Consider the following 14752-nt stretch of genomic DNA (forward strand, 5'->3'; position numbering starts at 1 on the left):
TTATGAAAAGAACTTTATTTCCTCCTCCTGCAGCAATTTCGGCCTGAGTAACTGGATATAACAGTACTCATGTATCAGCCCATAACCTGAAAAACTTTATGATACTGATGTAAATCAGTATTTGACATTCCATATATTCCATATCACAGTAAGAGTCATCAAGTTCTACAACTTCTATGTTGGTGACATAGTTCACAGCTCATTAGTGAACCGAAGAGTGGGACTTCCAAAAGTACAATGCAAATGCATTTCACACTGTGAGGCAGCAGCCAAAAGATCGATGTAAGAGTGATTCACTGTGGTCTGGGAAAAAAGAATCAAATGGGAACACCTGGTAAGCCTGCTGGGGAATTCTTTTTCCAAGTCAGTGCTTTGCTCCAATTTATGGAGGGCTACCAAAGGACAGGAAGCAAGATTAGACTTGCAGATGTTTTCATAAACGATGAAAATAGTTTGGATTACCTGTAAATTAATGCTATTTAGCTGCTGTTTCTAAAGAGAAACATTAGTGTCTTATTTACGATATGTGAAAAGCATTTTTCATTTTCTTATATTCATATATGCTTCCTCCATTTTGTAAAATATCTACAAATTCTCCCTTTTTCCACTGAGACACAGGTAGTTTAGTCTGCCTGTCTATAAAGCCATGTGAGGGAAGAGCTGCAAGTCTTACCTGCTTTGATTTTAGAGCCTCATATTGGGACAAATAATAAGCTATGTGGTCAAGATGCTTTATATAGCAGAAGATTTACTGTTAAAACATGTTTTTCTCTTGTACTTTAATACATCTTTTTCCTTCTTGTTGTGGTTATGTATGAACACACAGTAATTTTTAATTTTCAGATAGCAGATTCTAGGTGTAGATAGTACCCTTCAAGACTTTACAGCTGAGCCCCAAACAATTTTAAGTCTAGGGACTTTTTTGTTTTAATCTTCATTATTTGTCTAAATTAGCTGAGTGATCCTGAGGAGAAAATGTAGAATGAGATACATGTGCCTCAAATAAAATTTGTAACTAAGAGATCATTTTTTGTTCTTTGAAGTAAGATTTGTGTGGATTTGTCAAAAGTGGTATATAAATCAACTAAAGTAGTTCAACCTAAAGTTTGATACATATTAATTTTAAGCATTTTGAAATTTAGAGGCAGGAATTATTCAGGTCAATGTAATTTTTCATATGTCAAAATGCAAGATAAGGGCATTTTATTAATGTTTGCAACTGTGTAGATATGAATCCCTTTATGTTATAGGATGCCCTGTTTAAAACAAAGATTCTGTCACAAATTCTTTGAAATTTTTTGGATGGAGTATTTTTCAAATCTATTTGCAGCCATTGAGATGCTCTTCCTGAAAATCTCAGTTTTGACAGGAAAAAATGCATGTGAAGTATTTTGAAAGGTTGACATTCCTGAACTAGAATTTTTCATGTTTGATTCCAAAAAAACCCCGATACAAATAGCAATTTTTTTATGAAAGTGATGTCACCTCATGCATAAAAATGTATATTGCTTTACTTACCAAGAGAGTTCTTGAATAGAATGTTGATCTGGATTGGAGCAGTTATCAGTCAGCTATATTGGGTTGTGTGGCGAGGTTTTGGTAGCAGGGAGAGTGGGACAGGGCTACAGGGGTGGTCTGTGTGAGAAGCTGCCAGAAACTTCCCCCACATCCAAAGGAGCCAATGCCAGACAACTCCAAGACCAACGCACCACTGGTCAAATTGAGCCTATCAACAGCAGCTCTGAAATAACATATTTAAGAAGAGCTAAAAAATGTGGCAGAAACAGCAGCTGAAGAGAGGAAACATCTCTGGAAATACCAGGGACAGCAAGGAAGGACGAGGAAGAGATGATGTTCCAGGCAGCAAAGCAGAGATTCCCCTGCAGCCTGTGGTGCAGACCACTGTCAGGCAGCTGTGTCCCTGCAGCCCCCAAGCTGAGATCCACCTGCTGCCTACAGACAACTCCACACTGGAACAGGTTAATGCGCCCAAGAGGCTGTGACCCTGTGGGAAGCCTGTGCTGGAGGAGGCTCTGACAGGACCTGTGGGCCCATGGAGAGAGGAGCCAGTGCTGTAGCAGGTTTGTTGACAGGACTTGTGAGCCCATGGGGAACCCACACTGGAGCAGCCTGTTCCAGAAAGGGACCCACACTGAAGCATTCATGAGGAATTGCAGCCTGTGAGAAGGATTCACATGGGAGAAGTTCTTGGAGAACTGTCTCCTGTGGGAGGGATGCAGTGCTCCTGAAGAGCCTTCCTGTTTGAGGTGAGCATTCAGTCAGCAATTAGGATCTAGAAGAAACAAGCACTTCCATGAAACAAATGGCTTGAGCCAAGGCTACAGTAGTAGAAAGGGGACAGGTTTTGAGCCATTTTTGTTTCAGCCTCTTTCAAGGGCCATTGAATGGAACACATCTGGCAGACTCTCTCCTTCATGGCTCAGCTGAAGGTGCCAAACTGATATATGTTGAGGTTAAAGAGCTAGGACAGGAGAGGGCTTGCTAAGCCTTAATTTGACAGCAGGCTGTCATCTCAGCTCTAAGTCACCTAAGTTTAAAAACAAGTACCTCAGCTTGTAGTAAGAAAACAACTACTCTTTTTTCTGTGTATCCATGCCCTTTCCAGTTATATGTCACCTGTTCTCTTGTGTCCATCCTGTCTCTCTTCCCCTGTTAACACTGTCTCTTTTGTGTCCCCTCTCCCTGCCTCCATTATTATTTGCTTCATATTCCTTTTAGGAAGTTATTTCAGTTATTCTGCAAACCAGTTTGACATTTCAGAGCAGTGACCCTGCCTTTGAGACACATTATGGCTATAAAAGTACATACCAACATGTTCAAAACTTTGACGCCTTTGCAGTGGAACCTGAGGGGGTATTACTACTCTCCAAAAGGGCAGGCAATTGAACTTCTCATCCTTAAGATACCAAATTCAAAGCAACTTTTAACACTTTGGTCTCTTAGCTCAGATGTATTTGAATGCATAGTTTTCACCATATAGACTAGAATTGCTCCATCGTTCACACATTCATATTGCAGTTACTAAGGAAACGGACTGACCTTCCATGCTATTTTTTTTAACACAAACATACACTTAACAGTAGCACATTAATAAAGTCTGGTTGCAACTGGAACAAACCACCCTGGGCATTCATATCCTGCTTTTGGGGAGTCTGCAAAAGGTGACCTGGAAGAAAAGCCTTTGTAACTTTCAAATAATTCTAAAAGGATTTATACCTTCATTGGGAAAGAACAATTAAGTGAAAAGCATCATTTTTAATTGTTTCAAATGGGAGGGTGGTGGTATGGCAAATCTGTAAGAAGCATTCAGCAATATTTGTGACAATCTGGATTGCATCCAGATGTTGTAATTCAATTTAATCCCATGAATTTAATGTTAGTAAAAACAAGCTACATGAGAGCAGTAAAAAGAAAACTGGAGAGAAATCTTTTAGATCTGACTTCAGAGCTCTTGCCTAGCTTAGTTGGTATCTCTGGCGAACAGTTTCTTGTGACTCTATTTATAGCTGCAGTTTCAGCTGAGCTGCTTTTTATAAATGGGATTGCTATCTCTCTGTGCTCGGACTGAACTACAGAAAAGCACTTGCACAGTGGCAAGCAGGTCTCTGCTCAGGAAGCTAATGTAAGGCAGCTGTTGGATTTTCAATTCCAGTGCTCACTTACATTGTGCTAATTTGGCCCATGCTACAGAAAGAAGAGGATCTTAATTGGTAGAGGGACATTATTAGATAAGCAGATGGAAACTGTCATAAATTATTTAAAAAACCACCCACAGGAGTCTGCAGATTATAAAGCTTCCATGCTACACTTGCAAAGAAGCGGGAGTCTGTGTTATTCAGTGGATTTGTGAAGGGAGAGTGGCAGCTACATAACAGGGATGAGACTTTTGTAGGTCTGAATTATTGCCTGGCTCCAATATGCCTGAAACAATCAGTTAAGAAGATTTCTAGTATGCTGAAAGTTGGGGGATTTAAAATAAATTTTGGATGTTTGGTAAAATTCAAAATGCCTGGGAGACTGCTACTATGAAAGTGCTTACCGAAAGATACTGGTAGCAATAATAACAGTAATGCTGTGCCTACAGGACAATAACTCTACAACTGTGGTTACAGAAAATAAAGGTAAACTAAACCAAGCTACTCAGAGATCCCCAAGGACCACGGTAAGAAGCAGCATGGGCATAGATATATGTATCAAACCAGGATAACCATGGCGTGAATATGAAAACTAGGAGCCAGGTGCTACTAGGGCGGAGCAGTTTTACAGTCACTCTGAGATTTACACCCAGGAGACACTTGCTTTCAGTGTTCCAAACTCAAAATAAGTATGTGAGAGAATTTTCCAACTACATTGCCTGAAATGACTATGCATCCTATGCTGGATTCTGCACCTGGGATGGGTCAACCCTGGATGTACATACAACGAGATGCTGGAAAGCAGTGCCATGGAAGGGGACGGGGGGTCCTGGCTGATGGCAAGTTGAATCTGAGTCAGCAGTGCCCTGGCAGCCAGGAGAACCAAGTGTGTCCTGGGGGGCATCAGGCACAGCATCACCAGCCGGGCAAGAGAGAGGATTGTTTTGCTTTGGTGTCCACTGGTGCAGCCTCATTGAGTCCTGTGTGCAGGTTTGGGTGCCACAATTTCAGAAGGACATTAAGCTGGTGAAGGATCTGGAGGGGAAGTCGTATGAGGAGCAGCTGAGGTCACTTGGTCTGTTCAGCCTGGAGGAGACTGAGGGGAGACCTCACTGCAGTTACAGCTTCCTCATGAGGGGAAGAGGAGGGGCAGCCACTGATCTCTGCCCTGAGATGACCAGTGACGGGACCTGAGGGAATGGCCTGACGCCCAGTCAGGGGAGGTTTAGGCTGCATATTATACAAGGGTGATCATTCAGAGGGTGGTTGGGCACTGGCTCCCGAAGGAAGTGGTCACAGCATAAAGCCTTAACAGAGTTGAAGAAGAGCCTGTGAAAGCCTGTGCCCGAGTATGTGAGCTACTGTCCAAAGAGAGAAGCCCAAGCCCCTCAAGACACTGGCTCCTTATTCTGGCGGAAATTCCATGCTACAGTGTGGTTTTATTCAACTTACTCACTTACAGGGAGATTTGGGGCCTATTGCAAGTTGCCACAGCAAAAAGGCCAGTCCCCTTTGGCTAGGCTTTGCTCTGACCTTCTTCCCCAGCTTCCAAGGACACAAAGGACCAGGGAGCTGGAGCCGCTGCACAAGACTGAGATTAGAACTCCACCGTCGGGTGTCCAGCAATTCACACTTCAGGTTTGACAGAGCTCGGCGGAACGCTTGCCGGGCCGCCCCGGCCCCGGCGCGGTGCCCGCGGGCGTCGCCAGGTAACGGCGGCCGGGCAGCATGGCCGCCCCAGGGCCCGGCACGCCGGGGGGCACCGGGCCGCGCTTGGCACAGGAGGCGCTCGGCAACGCGCCGGGGAGAAGGCGGCGTGCCCTCGCTTCCTTCTCCGCCTTCCGCTTCATCCCGCCCAAACGGGAAGGGCCTCCGGAGCTCAGCTATTTCGGCCGGCCGCACAAGGTGAGGAAGTGAAGGGAGCGAGCCGGGGACAGGCCGGGAGCGGCGCAGGGCGAAGGGACAAGCTTTCCCCGTGGGTCTCTGCGCTGTGTAGACGCTCTGCTCCGAGCCGGTGCAAAGGCTCGGCCCTCATCATGAGGGACCTGGTCAGACAGGTGCCAAAAACCGTCATAGCATCATAGAATGGTTTAGGTTGGGAGGGACCTTAAAGATCATACAGTTCCACCTCTCTGTCATGGGCAGGGATGCCTTCTACTAGACCAGGTTGATCGAAGTCCCATCCAACCTGGCCTTGAACATCTCGAGGGATAGGGCATCCCCAACCCCTTTGGGCAACCTGTTCTAGTGCCTCACCATACTCACTGTGAAGATTTTTTTTTCTGATATAGAAATGTGGCACATAAATCTCTATCATTAGGCTATCTAATGCCAAAATAACAGGTTTCACCATCAGAGGCCTTTGCAAAGTCTGTTTGCTACTAGTGGATGGCAAATGAGGGTAAGGTCTTTCACTGGATAATAAGAAAAGGCAGAGATGTCGTTTGCCAAGGACTGAGGATCAACAGGCCACTTGGTATCAGTGGTATGTGAGGCATTTCCTCCTTCTTAGGAGGAACGCTAGGGAAGGCATCATCTGTCACTAGGGTTTGATGCAGCACTAGTGGATTTTGTCATAACATACACTCTTGGGAAGTGTATTCTTTAATAAGAAGCTTCTCCATTTTCATATGAGGGAAAAGTTTTTCCATGTGCATTGAGCTACTCAAAACAATAACATCAACATATGCCTCCATAACTGAATGCTTCTGAAGGTGGAACATTGCACCTCAACATGTAGTAACTCAAGTGTGCTATCAGGGAGCCTCATTCCTCACTCTGCTGCATTATGTCACCATTTTCCTCATTCTTTCCTCATATTTAAAATCAGAAATGAAAACAATCTTACACCTTCTGCCTCAGCTGAGCTACAGTTCCTGGGTGGTGAACTTTTCTATGAATGAGACATTGTCATATGAGACATTGACGTTAACAGGCTTTTTTCTCAAAAAGAAAAATTAGTATAGAAGAAGTTCTGAAATGCCTATTATGTCAATGTAACATAGCAATGCTGTGGCAGTTTATAACAATAAATACAACCCATGAATCCTCTCCTCACCCAAGTGATAAAGCTGCTGAATGCACCAAGCGCTGGGCAGCACTGATTGGTGGTTTGTGAGAGTTTGCAGGTCCTGTGTCCCTGGGATGTGGGCAGGGTACGGTGCAGAGCACTGTGCTGGGCATGAAACAAACAGCAAATTTCCTGCATTGACCAGGTGGCCCTGCTAAAAGACAAGCAGATTTCTAATATCAGACTCTTTGATGTTGATTCCAGCATTACCTTGGCAAGGTGATCTGACCCAAAGGTGAACAGGCAGAGTTGGTGCCGTGCTTCACAAAACAATAGGGAGAGCACAATAAGAGTAAGGCAAGGGCAGATCAAAGGGCTGGCATGGTGCTCTTGGGACTGGTGGAGCTCACCAGTCTGCACAGAAGTAGCAGCCATAGGGTAGAGCTTTTCCTTACCGTATAGTCTGCTTTCACACTCACAAGGGCCTGGTTTGTGAAAAATGCTGCTCCAGTGGCATGGAAACAAAAAGTGATAACAGCCGTTTAATAGGTTTCTTCACAGCCCAGGCCTTGGCCACAGGAGAGGAAGCAGATTCAATCCATTCTTCTGCACAATTTAGGGATTAGATAATTGGAATATTTTTTATTTATAGAGCAAAAGGAATCTCATTCCTTTTTGCAGTTTAAATACCTAAAACCAACCTTGTGTCAGAGACTGAAGCAGAGAGAAGTAGGGAGAAGATGGGCTCATCGCATGGCCAGAAGCCAGAAGCTCCTGCCTTTAAATCCCATGGCTGACAGTCGCTCCCTGGTTTGTTTTACATAAATTACCGTAGCCAGTGTGCCTGGTGTTTCCTCTTCTGAGATGTGGAGAAAGCTATTACCTATTTTATGTGCGTCTGGAATACTAATGAATGCTTGCAAAGCATTTAGCTTTAGCAGCAATACACAGAGGATGCCTACCCTGAGTGCACATTTATCATCAGCTCTGTGTGACTCACTTGCTCTGATAGTTTAAGAAACAGCTCACCACCACCACCACCACCACCACCACCACCCTGGCCAACCAAGTTATCATTTACAACAAAGAGAAACAGCAGTAGAAAGTTACCAGTGTATTGAATAAAGACGTGTTGTCTCTACAACTCTGGCAGAAAATCTTAAACAGATCCCTGGGACAGAGCTAGTTTTTGATACAACAGGCTGGATGACTATCTGTGAGTTCTGGAAAGGATGAATTATCTGCTCTGACATGAGCAACAAATGACACTCTTACTCTGAAACAAGTAACAAATAATGGCACATGAATCCCAGCAAAAAGCAAATAACATTTCCGGTGGTGAATATAAATTAAATGCGCTCTGAATGAAACTGGTAGCGTGGAGAGGAAAGGAGAAGCAAGGAAGCACAGACATAATTATGGAGATGACAAGCCATGTGCAGGGTGTTCTTGAATGTGCCTGAAATCCTCTGAAGCTTGATGGTTTCTGAGAAGTGAATGGATAGATAGGTTAAATACAAAATAATCTCTCCTCTTGGCAGAACCATGTATTGCAGACACTTTTACAAATACAGCCTGAAATTACAGCAGTATCTCACAAGTGCTCTTAACTATGGTTTCCTTTTAATGGAACCATTATAACCTTCCTGACCTGCCATAACTTGACTATATTTGGAGAATACCACTGTAATTTGAAAGACTCAAAAGTACATGAGTTTTTCAAAGGTTAAATTGGACACACTGTAAAATTAGAGGAGAAAAAAAGGCCAACAAAATGCACCATTCTTTTAGTCAGCCATGCACAAAGCCAATGATGATTCACATGTTTAACAGAATATGGACCTTTTAATGAAGTTGAGTAACAACTGGCAGCATATTTCAGTAGAGGATTTTGGTTTTTTTTTCTTTGAAACATTTTTTGAGTTTTGAAATTGCTTTTATTCCATTTATGAGAACTTCTTGATTGGATTTCACAAGCACCTCTGTTAGTAGAGCAGATCTTTTATGTTGCTTATTTGGATGCAGACTATATTAACAGTTGAACAACAATATTATGGCTTGGGGTGTGCCTTATTTTCGTGCCTGACATATGGGTGTCATGCATACCACTGGATCACAGGATTAGCACTGTGGCACATTTCTCAGTTCTGCTCTAATCAGAAATTAAATTATGTTTACAGTGCAAGGTACCTTTGTCTTTTTGAAAGTTCCTGTTTTGCTTTTACATAATTCTGCCAGGTCATTTGACATATACACAAATTTAGGAAGGAGAATATTAAGTGCAGAAAATTAAAACAAATCAGTTAAATTTCCAAAATTACAACAGATTACAAGGGGGAAAAAATAAAGTAAATTACCACAAGGGAAATTTCAGAGCTGAACAAACTTAATAAATTGTACCATGTGTCATTAGGTAATTTTGCAAACTATTGAAAAAAACTGTCCCGAACTCCCCAATGAGGTCAGTAATGTTACGGTTTTCATCATCTAACGCAATATATTCACTATTTAGGTATTGATTTGACTACATGTATTCTGTAATCTGGGAAGTAAAGCAACTGTGTGAATTAGCCATTTTTTCCCCTTTTCTCAAGACAGGAGATTTTTTCACCTATGATGCCATTTTTGGAAATCAAGAAGGTTATGACCAGTATCTTCCACGATGTGATAGAAGACACGCAAAGGGTCAAGGCCTTAAAATTCATGAGGAGGTAACCCTTCAATAAATTCATAATTATCTTTGTTTAAGTTTTATATTTTATACTTTATATCTTTTATATTTTATAGATTTTATATAAGGTTTATGCTTGATACATAAGGTTTCTGTTTTATACTTTTTGACATGACTGGACGCTATAGGCATTGTTTTACCCTTTATAATGTAGCCCATATGGTAAGAAAGGAATTGGAAGGAGAACATCATTGCGCTAAGTCTGCAGGTTTTGGAGAAAGCTTTATCCCATGAAGACACCCTAATTAGCTCTTGTTCTTTCATATCCTGAAGATTTACAGGTGACAAGACATATGCAAGTTAAAGCATGGGGAAAGAGGCAAATCCTCTCTTGCAGAGTGCAGGGTGTACTCTGAACCATCTGTGCCCCTCTAAAAAGAGTTGTACTTCAGGTGGTTCTGCAGTTATTTTTGTGATGCTTAAAAACTCTTCTCTCTGAGAGGGCTGGATTCAGAGACCATAACTTCACTGCTGTCCTCTGACACCCACCCTCTATGCCAGCATTTACTGTGAAAACCCAAGTCTCTGAAGCTGGTCAGTTTGTTAGGAAAACCTACACCAGATTGCCCTGCAGGAAGGAAATTCATAGGGAGCTAGTGCAAAGGTGTGGTCAATCAGAACACATGGGCATGCCTGGGAAAGGATGGGCAAGTATTTGGGCCAGCAGAATCTGGGTTTGATGTGCAGCCTGATAGGTAAATATACCCTTGGAAACAGAAATACTATAATATATATGCATTAATGTATGTGTATGCATTTTTGCATGCAGCATCTGAATAATATATATATCTGTCTGTGTATTTAATTATACATACAAACACAAAACTACACATAGAGGCAGAGGCAGCCAAAAACCAAATGAAGGGTAACCTCTGTGTACTAATGACCTCAAAATCCCAGTGGGTTCATGGGATGTAAAAGTGATGAGTAGGCTAGGGAGGGCTGCCCCTTTTGATGGTTGTATATTATAGAGAAGGAAGAAGGAAGAGTGACACAAGAGTTCAAATTACTCTAATTTCTGTGCAATAAAATAATTTTTGCTGACAAAGCCACTGCTTGTTATTCGTCTCACTAGCAGTTATATATGCCAGGCATTTCAGTGCAAGTGTGTAGCCAAAATGCCCATCCTTCAACTTTATCAGACAGTGCAGGAAGTATTAGATACTCCCAAAGGAGGCCCAGGAGTGCCCATTAGCATCACCTGCTCATGCCTAATAACTCAACTGCAAATCTGTGCATGTATGTAAATGACTACTCCAATTAGAAATTAAACCTTTTATTTAAACAATACAAAGACAACCTCCCTCCCCTAGTACCAAGCCCAACCTCCACGTGGGAAATCTATGTAGAAAGTTCATCAATACAAAGTTTTGACTTTTTATTGAATTCTTGTATCAACAAAACTCACTTTCCTGTTCGTTTTCTTCCTAGAGCAAACTTGCATGGGCCAGAATTCATACCAGCTCTGCTGAGCAGCGCACACAAGGGACTGAGAAAACAGGTGTCCCTTAATCCAGCCCTTTAAATTAGCATGGAGACCCATCAAACCCACAGCTGTTTAATACTAGAACATGATCCTCCGGCATGTGATGACACCCAACACTGGATGTAACCAGTGCAGGTCACTTACTCAATTTCTCTTTAATTATCACAGTGGGCCTCTCAGGCTTTATATAATAATAACTAAATGATAAAATATAATAAATAAAAATACTACAATTGACGTTTTTCTGGTACAACACTGAAAGCAGACAGACTGAACCCACCACAGTACACTGCTTTACTTGAAGTGGAAAAAAGAAAACCACTGCAACTAAGCCCCTCATTTCCTGCAGATAGCCTGCGTGCACTCACAGAATTCAAGAATACAGTGACAGGTCCCCAGTTTAGGTACATGCAGCTGAGTGACTGCAGTGGAGCGTGTGCACAGGGCTGCCATTGCTGATTCCAGTGCTGACAGTGCTAGAATTACACGCTGCGAAGGCGGGCAGCAGTACACTTCCCAGCCAACTGTTGGAAAATCTGAAACCCGCTGAATGCCAAACCCACCAAGATGAAATGCCAGTGTACACAGGATGCTAAAAACTGAATCTTATTTGTTTAAAAGGAACACTACTGGAATGACATACTGCTGCCTGTCATTAGCACTGTAAACCCTGAATTTCTAGCAAGGTCTTTCTTGATGGTACAGCAATTTTTTAGTTTCTCAGTATACAGCATTTATCCGCAACTAGGGCAGGGAAGGAAATGCACTTAATTTTGCCTGCAAGTGACTTGATTTTCATTCTGCTGGAGTTAAAAGTTGGTGCGCTGAATAGCTTTTAATAGGGTGGAGTAAGGTGGGCAGGAGAACTGGGGGATAAATGGTTATTTTGAAATGAGCTTTTCAATTGAGTGGGTTTGTTAGTATGTTTGTTTGTTTGTTTTAAATAGTTCACAGCATCTTTCCAAGAACCTCAGCTTCTTTCCATGAGGCTGGAAATGTCTCTTAGCTGACTGCCCTGCTATGAGATCCCTCCAATCTGTGCTCCCACCTGCATCCTTGCAGGACATAAGTGCTGATTTGCTCAGGCAAATGTGCTTGCACTTGAACTGTGGTGTGACATCTGCATTTTGATTCGCCTTTTAGATACTATTTATATTATAAAACTAGAAAAACATTGCAGACTAAGGCTTACTGTTTTAGTCAGTGTGCAAACATACAAGCAGCCTGATAAATCTGAGACCTTTGGCTAGGGAAAGAAAAACAAACAAATCCTGTCTTTCCCTTCTGACTGGGTAGCTCCCTGTTGCTGTAACACAGGAAGGAACTGCTGATTGCAGATAGTGATTGCACAGGCACTTAAAGTGAAGCTCACTAAGAACAAGCTTAAAATCTTTTCTTGGTCAGGTTGTTTTTCATCAAGTCCGCTTTCCATCATTGCAAAGCAGTTATTTCTGTAATCTTACAGCTACAAGCATTTTTAGTAAAACCTTTCATTGTGCAGAAATTAAGTAGTATGTACTTTATTTCATTCAGGGAAAGCTTGCATGGGCTAGTGGTTGCTCAGGGTTTTTCTTAGGCTTTGATTTTTTTCATGCTGTGCTTTCACTGAATTGTGCAAGCAGGGTAGGTGTTCCTGTAACAGGGGGCACAAATCTATCCTATTTTTCAAAAGAATCATGCAATTCAGTGCACAAGAAAAATAAAAAAAAAAAATCTGTGCTTTTTTAGCATTTAATTTGCCAGTAATCACATGGTAATCACGTGTGCATGTGTGTATGTATTTGTGTAAAAAAATTATCACTCCACAGCTCCATATCTTATCATCCTGTCATCTAGTGACACATTCATGGTTTATTAAGACATAAATAACATTAAAAACTAGGGCAGGGATACAACAGTAGGGGCACTAAAGAAATACACACCCAAATAGCAGATGCTGCACAGTTCTGTCCGTTATTTTACCCCTGGCCACAGCACATTTAGCAATACCCTGTGATTTTCTTCTAAGGTGACTTTGGTCTGTTGACAGGAAATGGCGAGAACCGTTCCTGTGTTGACCTCTTCCAAGTATGGGAAGCACGTCCATAAGCCTTTAGAGCCAGCAACCGGAGAGCTTGCCAGGGTCTGCAGCCTGCACGCTGCCATCTACGGCGAGGGCAGCTGCCCTGCTCGCTGAAAAAACCTTCTCCAGGCCTGCATCCATCTTGGAAATCTCTTGTATCTGGGGGAAAAAACAACAAAAAAAACACTTTGAAAAGCAATATGGTGCTTTTGCCTTTTCTTCTACAGTTTAGTTAATGAGAATGATCTGGATTAAAAGTAGGCTGAAATAGCAGCTGCACTTTTTCTCATGCTAATGAAAATGCGTGTCTTCTTACATTCTCATAAAAAGCTCATGAAGAGGAGCACCACAACAAGACCTGTTGGGTCAAAAGCTGTCTCTGCAATTCTGGGCACTGCTTCTACATAACCATTCACAGACAGACCTAACATTTAAGCAAGCTTGACCCTCACGGAATCACTGGTCACAGATTTTTCAATCCGTACAGAGTTGCTAGAGAATTGTGAGACGTGTTGGTGCACAATAGCTGAAATGGATATTCAGCTCAGAATTTTCAAAAATGTATGGGCTTATGTGCTTAGCAGTTTCAGTAGACTTCAAGTGGAACTTGAGTTAAAAGGAACTTCTGAGCACTTAGCATTTGAAGAGATAAAATCTGGGTTTAGCTGAATTCAGACATTCATTTCACTGACTTCCACTATAGGAATGGTGTCTGACTGATTTAACAAGAAAAATCATCATTAGTTCTGTATCCAATGTGAAAAAATGGAAAAAGAAGGCTAAGTAATAATAGCAGAACGAGCACTAAATAATTCGGTAGAAATGATGGAAAAAACACAGGGATCTTACCAGTAGTCGTTTAAAAAGCATGTTTAACACAAATGTCTAAATCTGATTAAACATTTAATGCCTTGTACTCTCACAGAATCCAGTACTAAAGTTTTAAGGTAGTTTCAGGAGGAGTTTCTCCTGCAGAGTTTCCATCAGTTTGGTTCTCAGGAGCTGTTGATCCTGTTGTTGTTTAAAGCTGAGGCAGTATTGTTCAGAAAGGAACAACCAGAGTGATCATACCAGAAAAAGGACTGGAAGTCCACAGCTGTGATTAACACTTGTTTTGTCAGGTATTTAGACACAGGAAATCTGTATCATTTGTAAATACAGTGAGACACCTAGTGAAAAAAAAAAAAAAAAAGAAACAAAAAGCTTCTTAACCTGGGTTCTGAAAAAGTAGTAAATTAGGCAATCAATAGCACTTGTTTGGCATGATGTGGGAAGCAGAGCACATAGCAGCCCATCCTGAGGGGTGTTTGTTACTTTCATTATCCATGACCTGCAGTTCTTCAATGGGCTGTGGACAAAAGGACATTAATTGCTACATTCCTTTTCAAAAATAAACACTTCACTAAACAAATTCAGCAGCATTAAATGAAAGGAATCATAGTAAGAACAAAAGGAGAAGGAAATGTTTTCTAATACCACAATGCTTTTTCAAAAAACAGTATCAGTTATACCAGGAAAGAATGAGATAGAATATGGCCATATTCTCAGCAGGTTATTTTTACTTTGGGACAGTCAGTACAAATTGCTTTTTTTAAGTAGTCTTACTATATTTACAAACCATCGGTGTTTGAAAAAACTATTGGAAATCAAATTTGTTTGAGAATACCACCACCTTCTGGCCTGTGTGAGAAATAGGCATTACCAGTTCACTTCTACCACGGAGAAAGTCAAACATCAAAACTCCAGTTTGAGTTTTCCCAACTCATTTCTTTGCTTATGTTGCACCCTTCTCATTCCTACTCACATT

At 41.7% G+C, this 14752-nt stretch overlaps 1 protein-coding gene across 2 annotated transcripts; it reads left to right on the forward strand.

The window, feature by feature from the left end:
* Positions 1-5329: 5329 nt before the first annotated feature.
* On the forward strand, positions 5330-13059 carry CFAP90 (cilia and flagella associated protein 90). Of its 2 annotated transcripts, none has more exons than XM_066205942.1 (3): positions 5330-5561; positions 9261-9377; positions 12913-13059. In XM_066205942.1, the coding sequence occupies exons 1-3, from the start codon at positions 5385-5387 to the stop codon at positions 13057-13059; spliced, it is 441 nt and encodes a 146-aa protein (XP_066062039.1). In that variant the 5' UTR covers positions 5330-5384. The 2 variants fall into 2 exon arrangements, with proteins under 2 accessions (XP_066062039.1, XP_066062041.1); XM_066205944.1 differs by lacking the exon at positions 12913-13059 and adding an exon at positions 10829-11042.
* Positions 13060-14752: the final 1693 nt, after the last annotated feature.

This window comes from Chamaea fasciata, unplaced genomic scaffold (assembly GCF_029207755.1).
Source record: "Chamaea fasciata isolate MVZ Bird 193981 ecotype frontalis unplaced genomic scaffold, bChaFas1.0.hap1 SCAF_1, whole genome shotgun sequence".
Classification (NCBI taxonomy): domain Eukaryota; kingdom Metazoa; phylum Chordata; class Aves; order Passeriformes; family Sylviidae; genus Chamaea; species Chamaea fasciata.

Bases quoted from the DNA above. Each gene is read 5' to 3' on its own strand.
- CFAP90 (XM_066205942.1), top strand. From the start codon at position 5,385: ATGGCCGCCCCAGGGCCCGGCACGCCGGGGGGCACCGGGCCGCGCTTG. The intron at 5,562-9,260 runs GTGAGGAAGTGA...CCTTTTCTCAAG, and splicing joins ATTTCGGCCGGCCGCACAAG to ACAGGAGATTTTTTCACCTA. The intron at 9,378-12,912 runs GTAACCCTTCAA...GTCTGTTGACAG, and splicing joins GCCTTAAAATTCATGAGGAG to GAAATGGCGAGAACCGTTCC.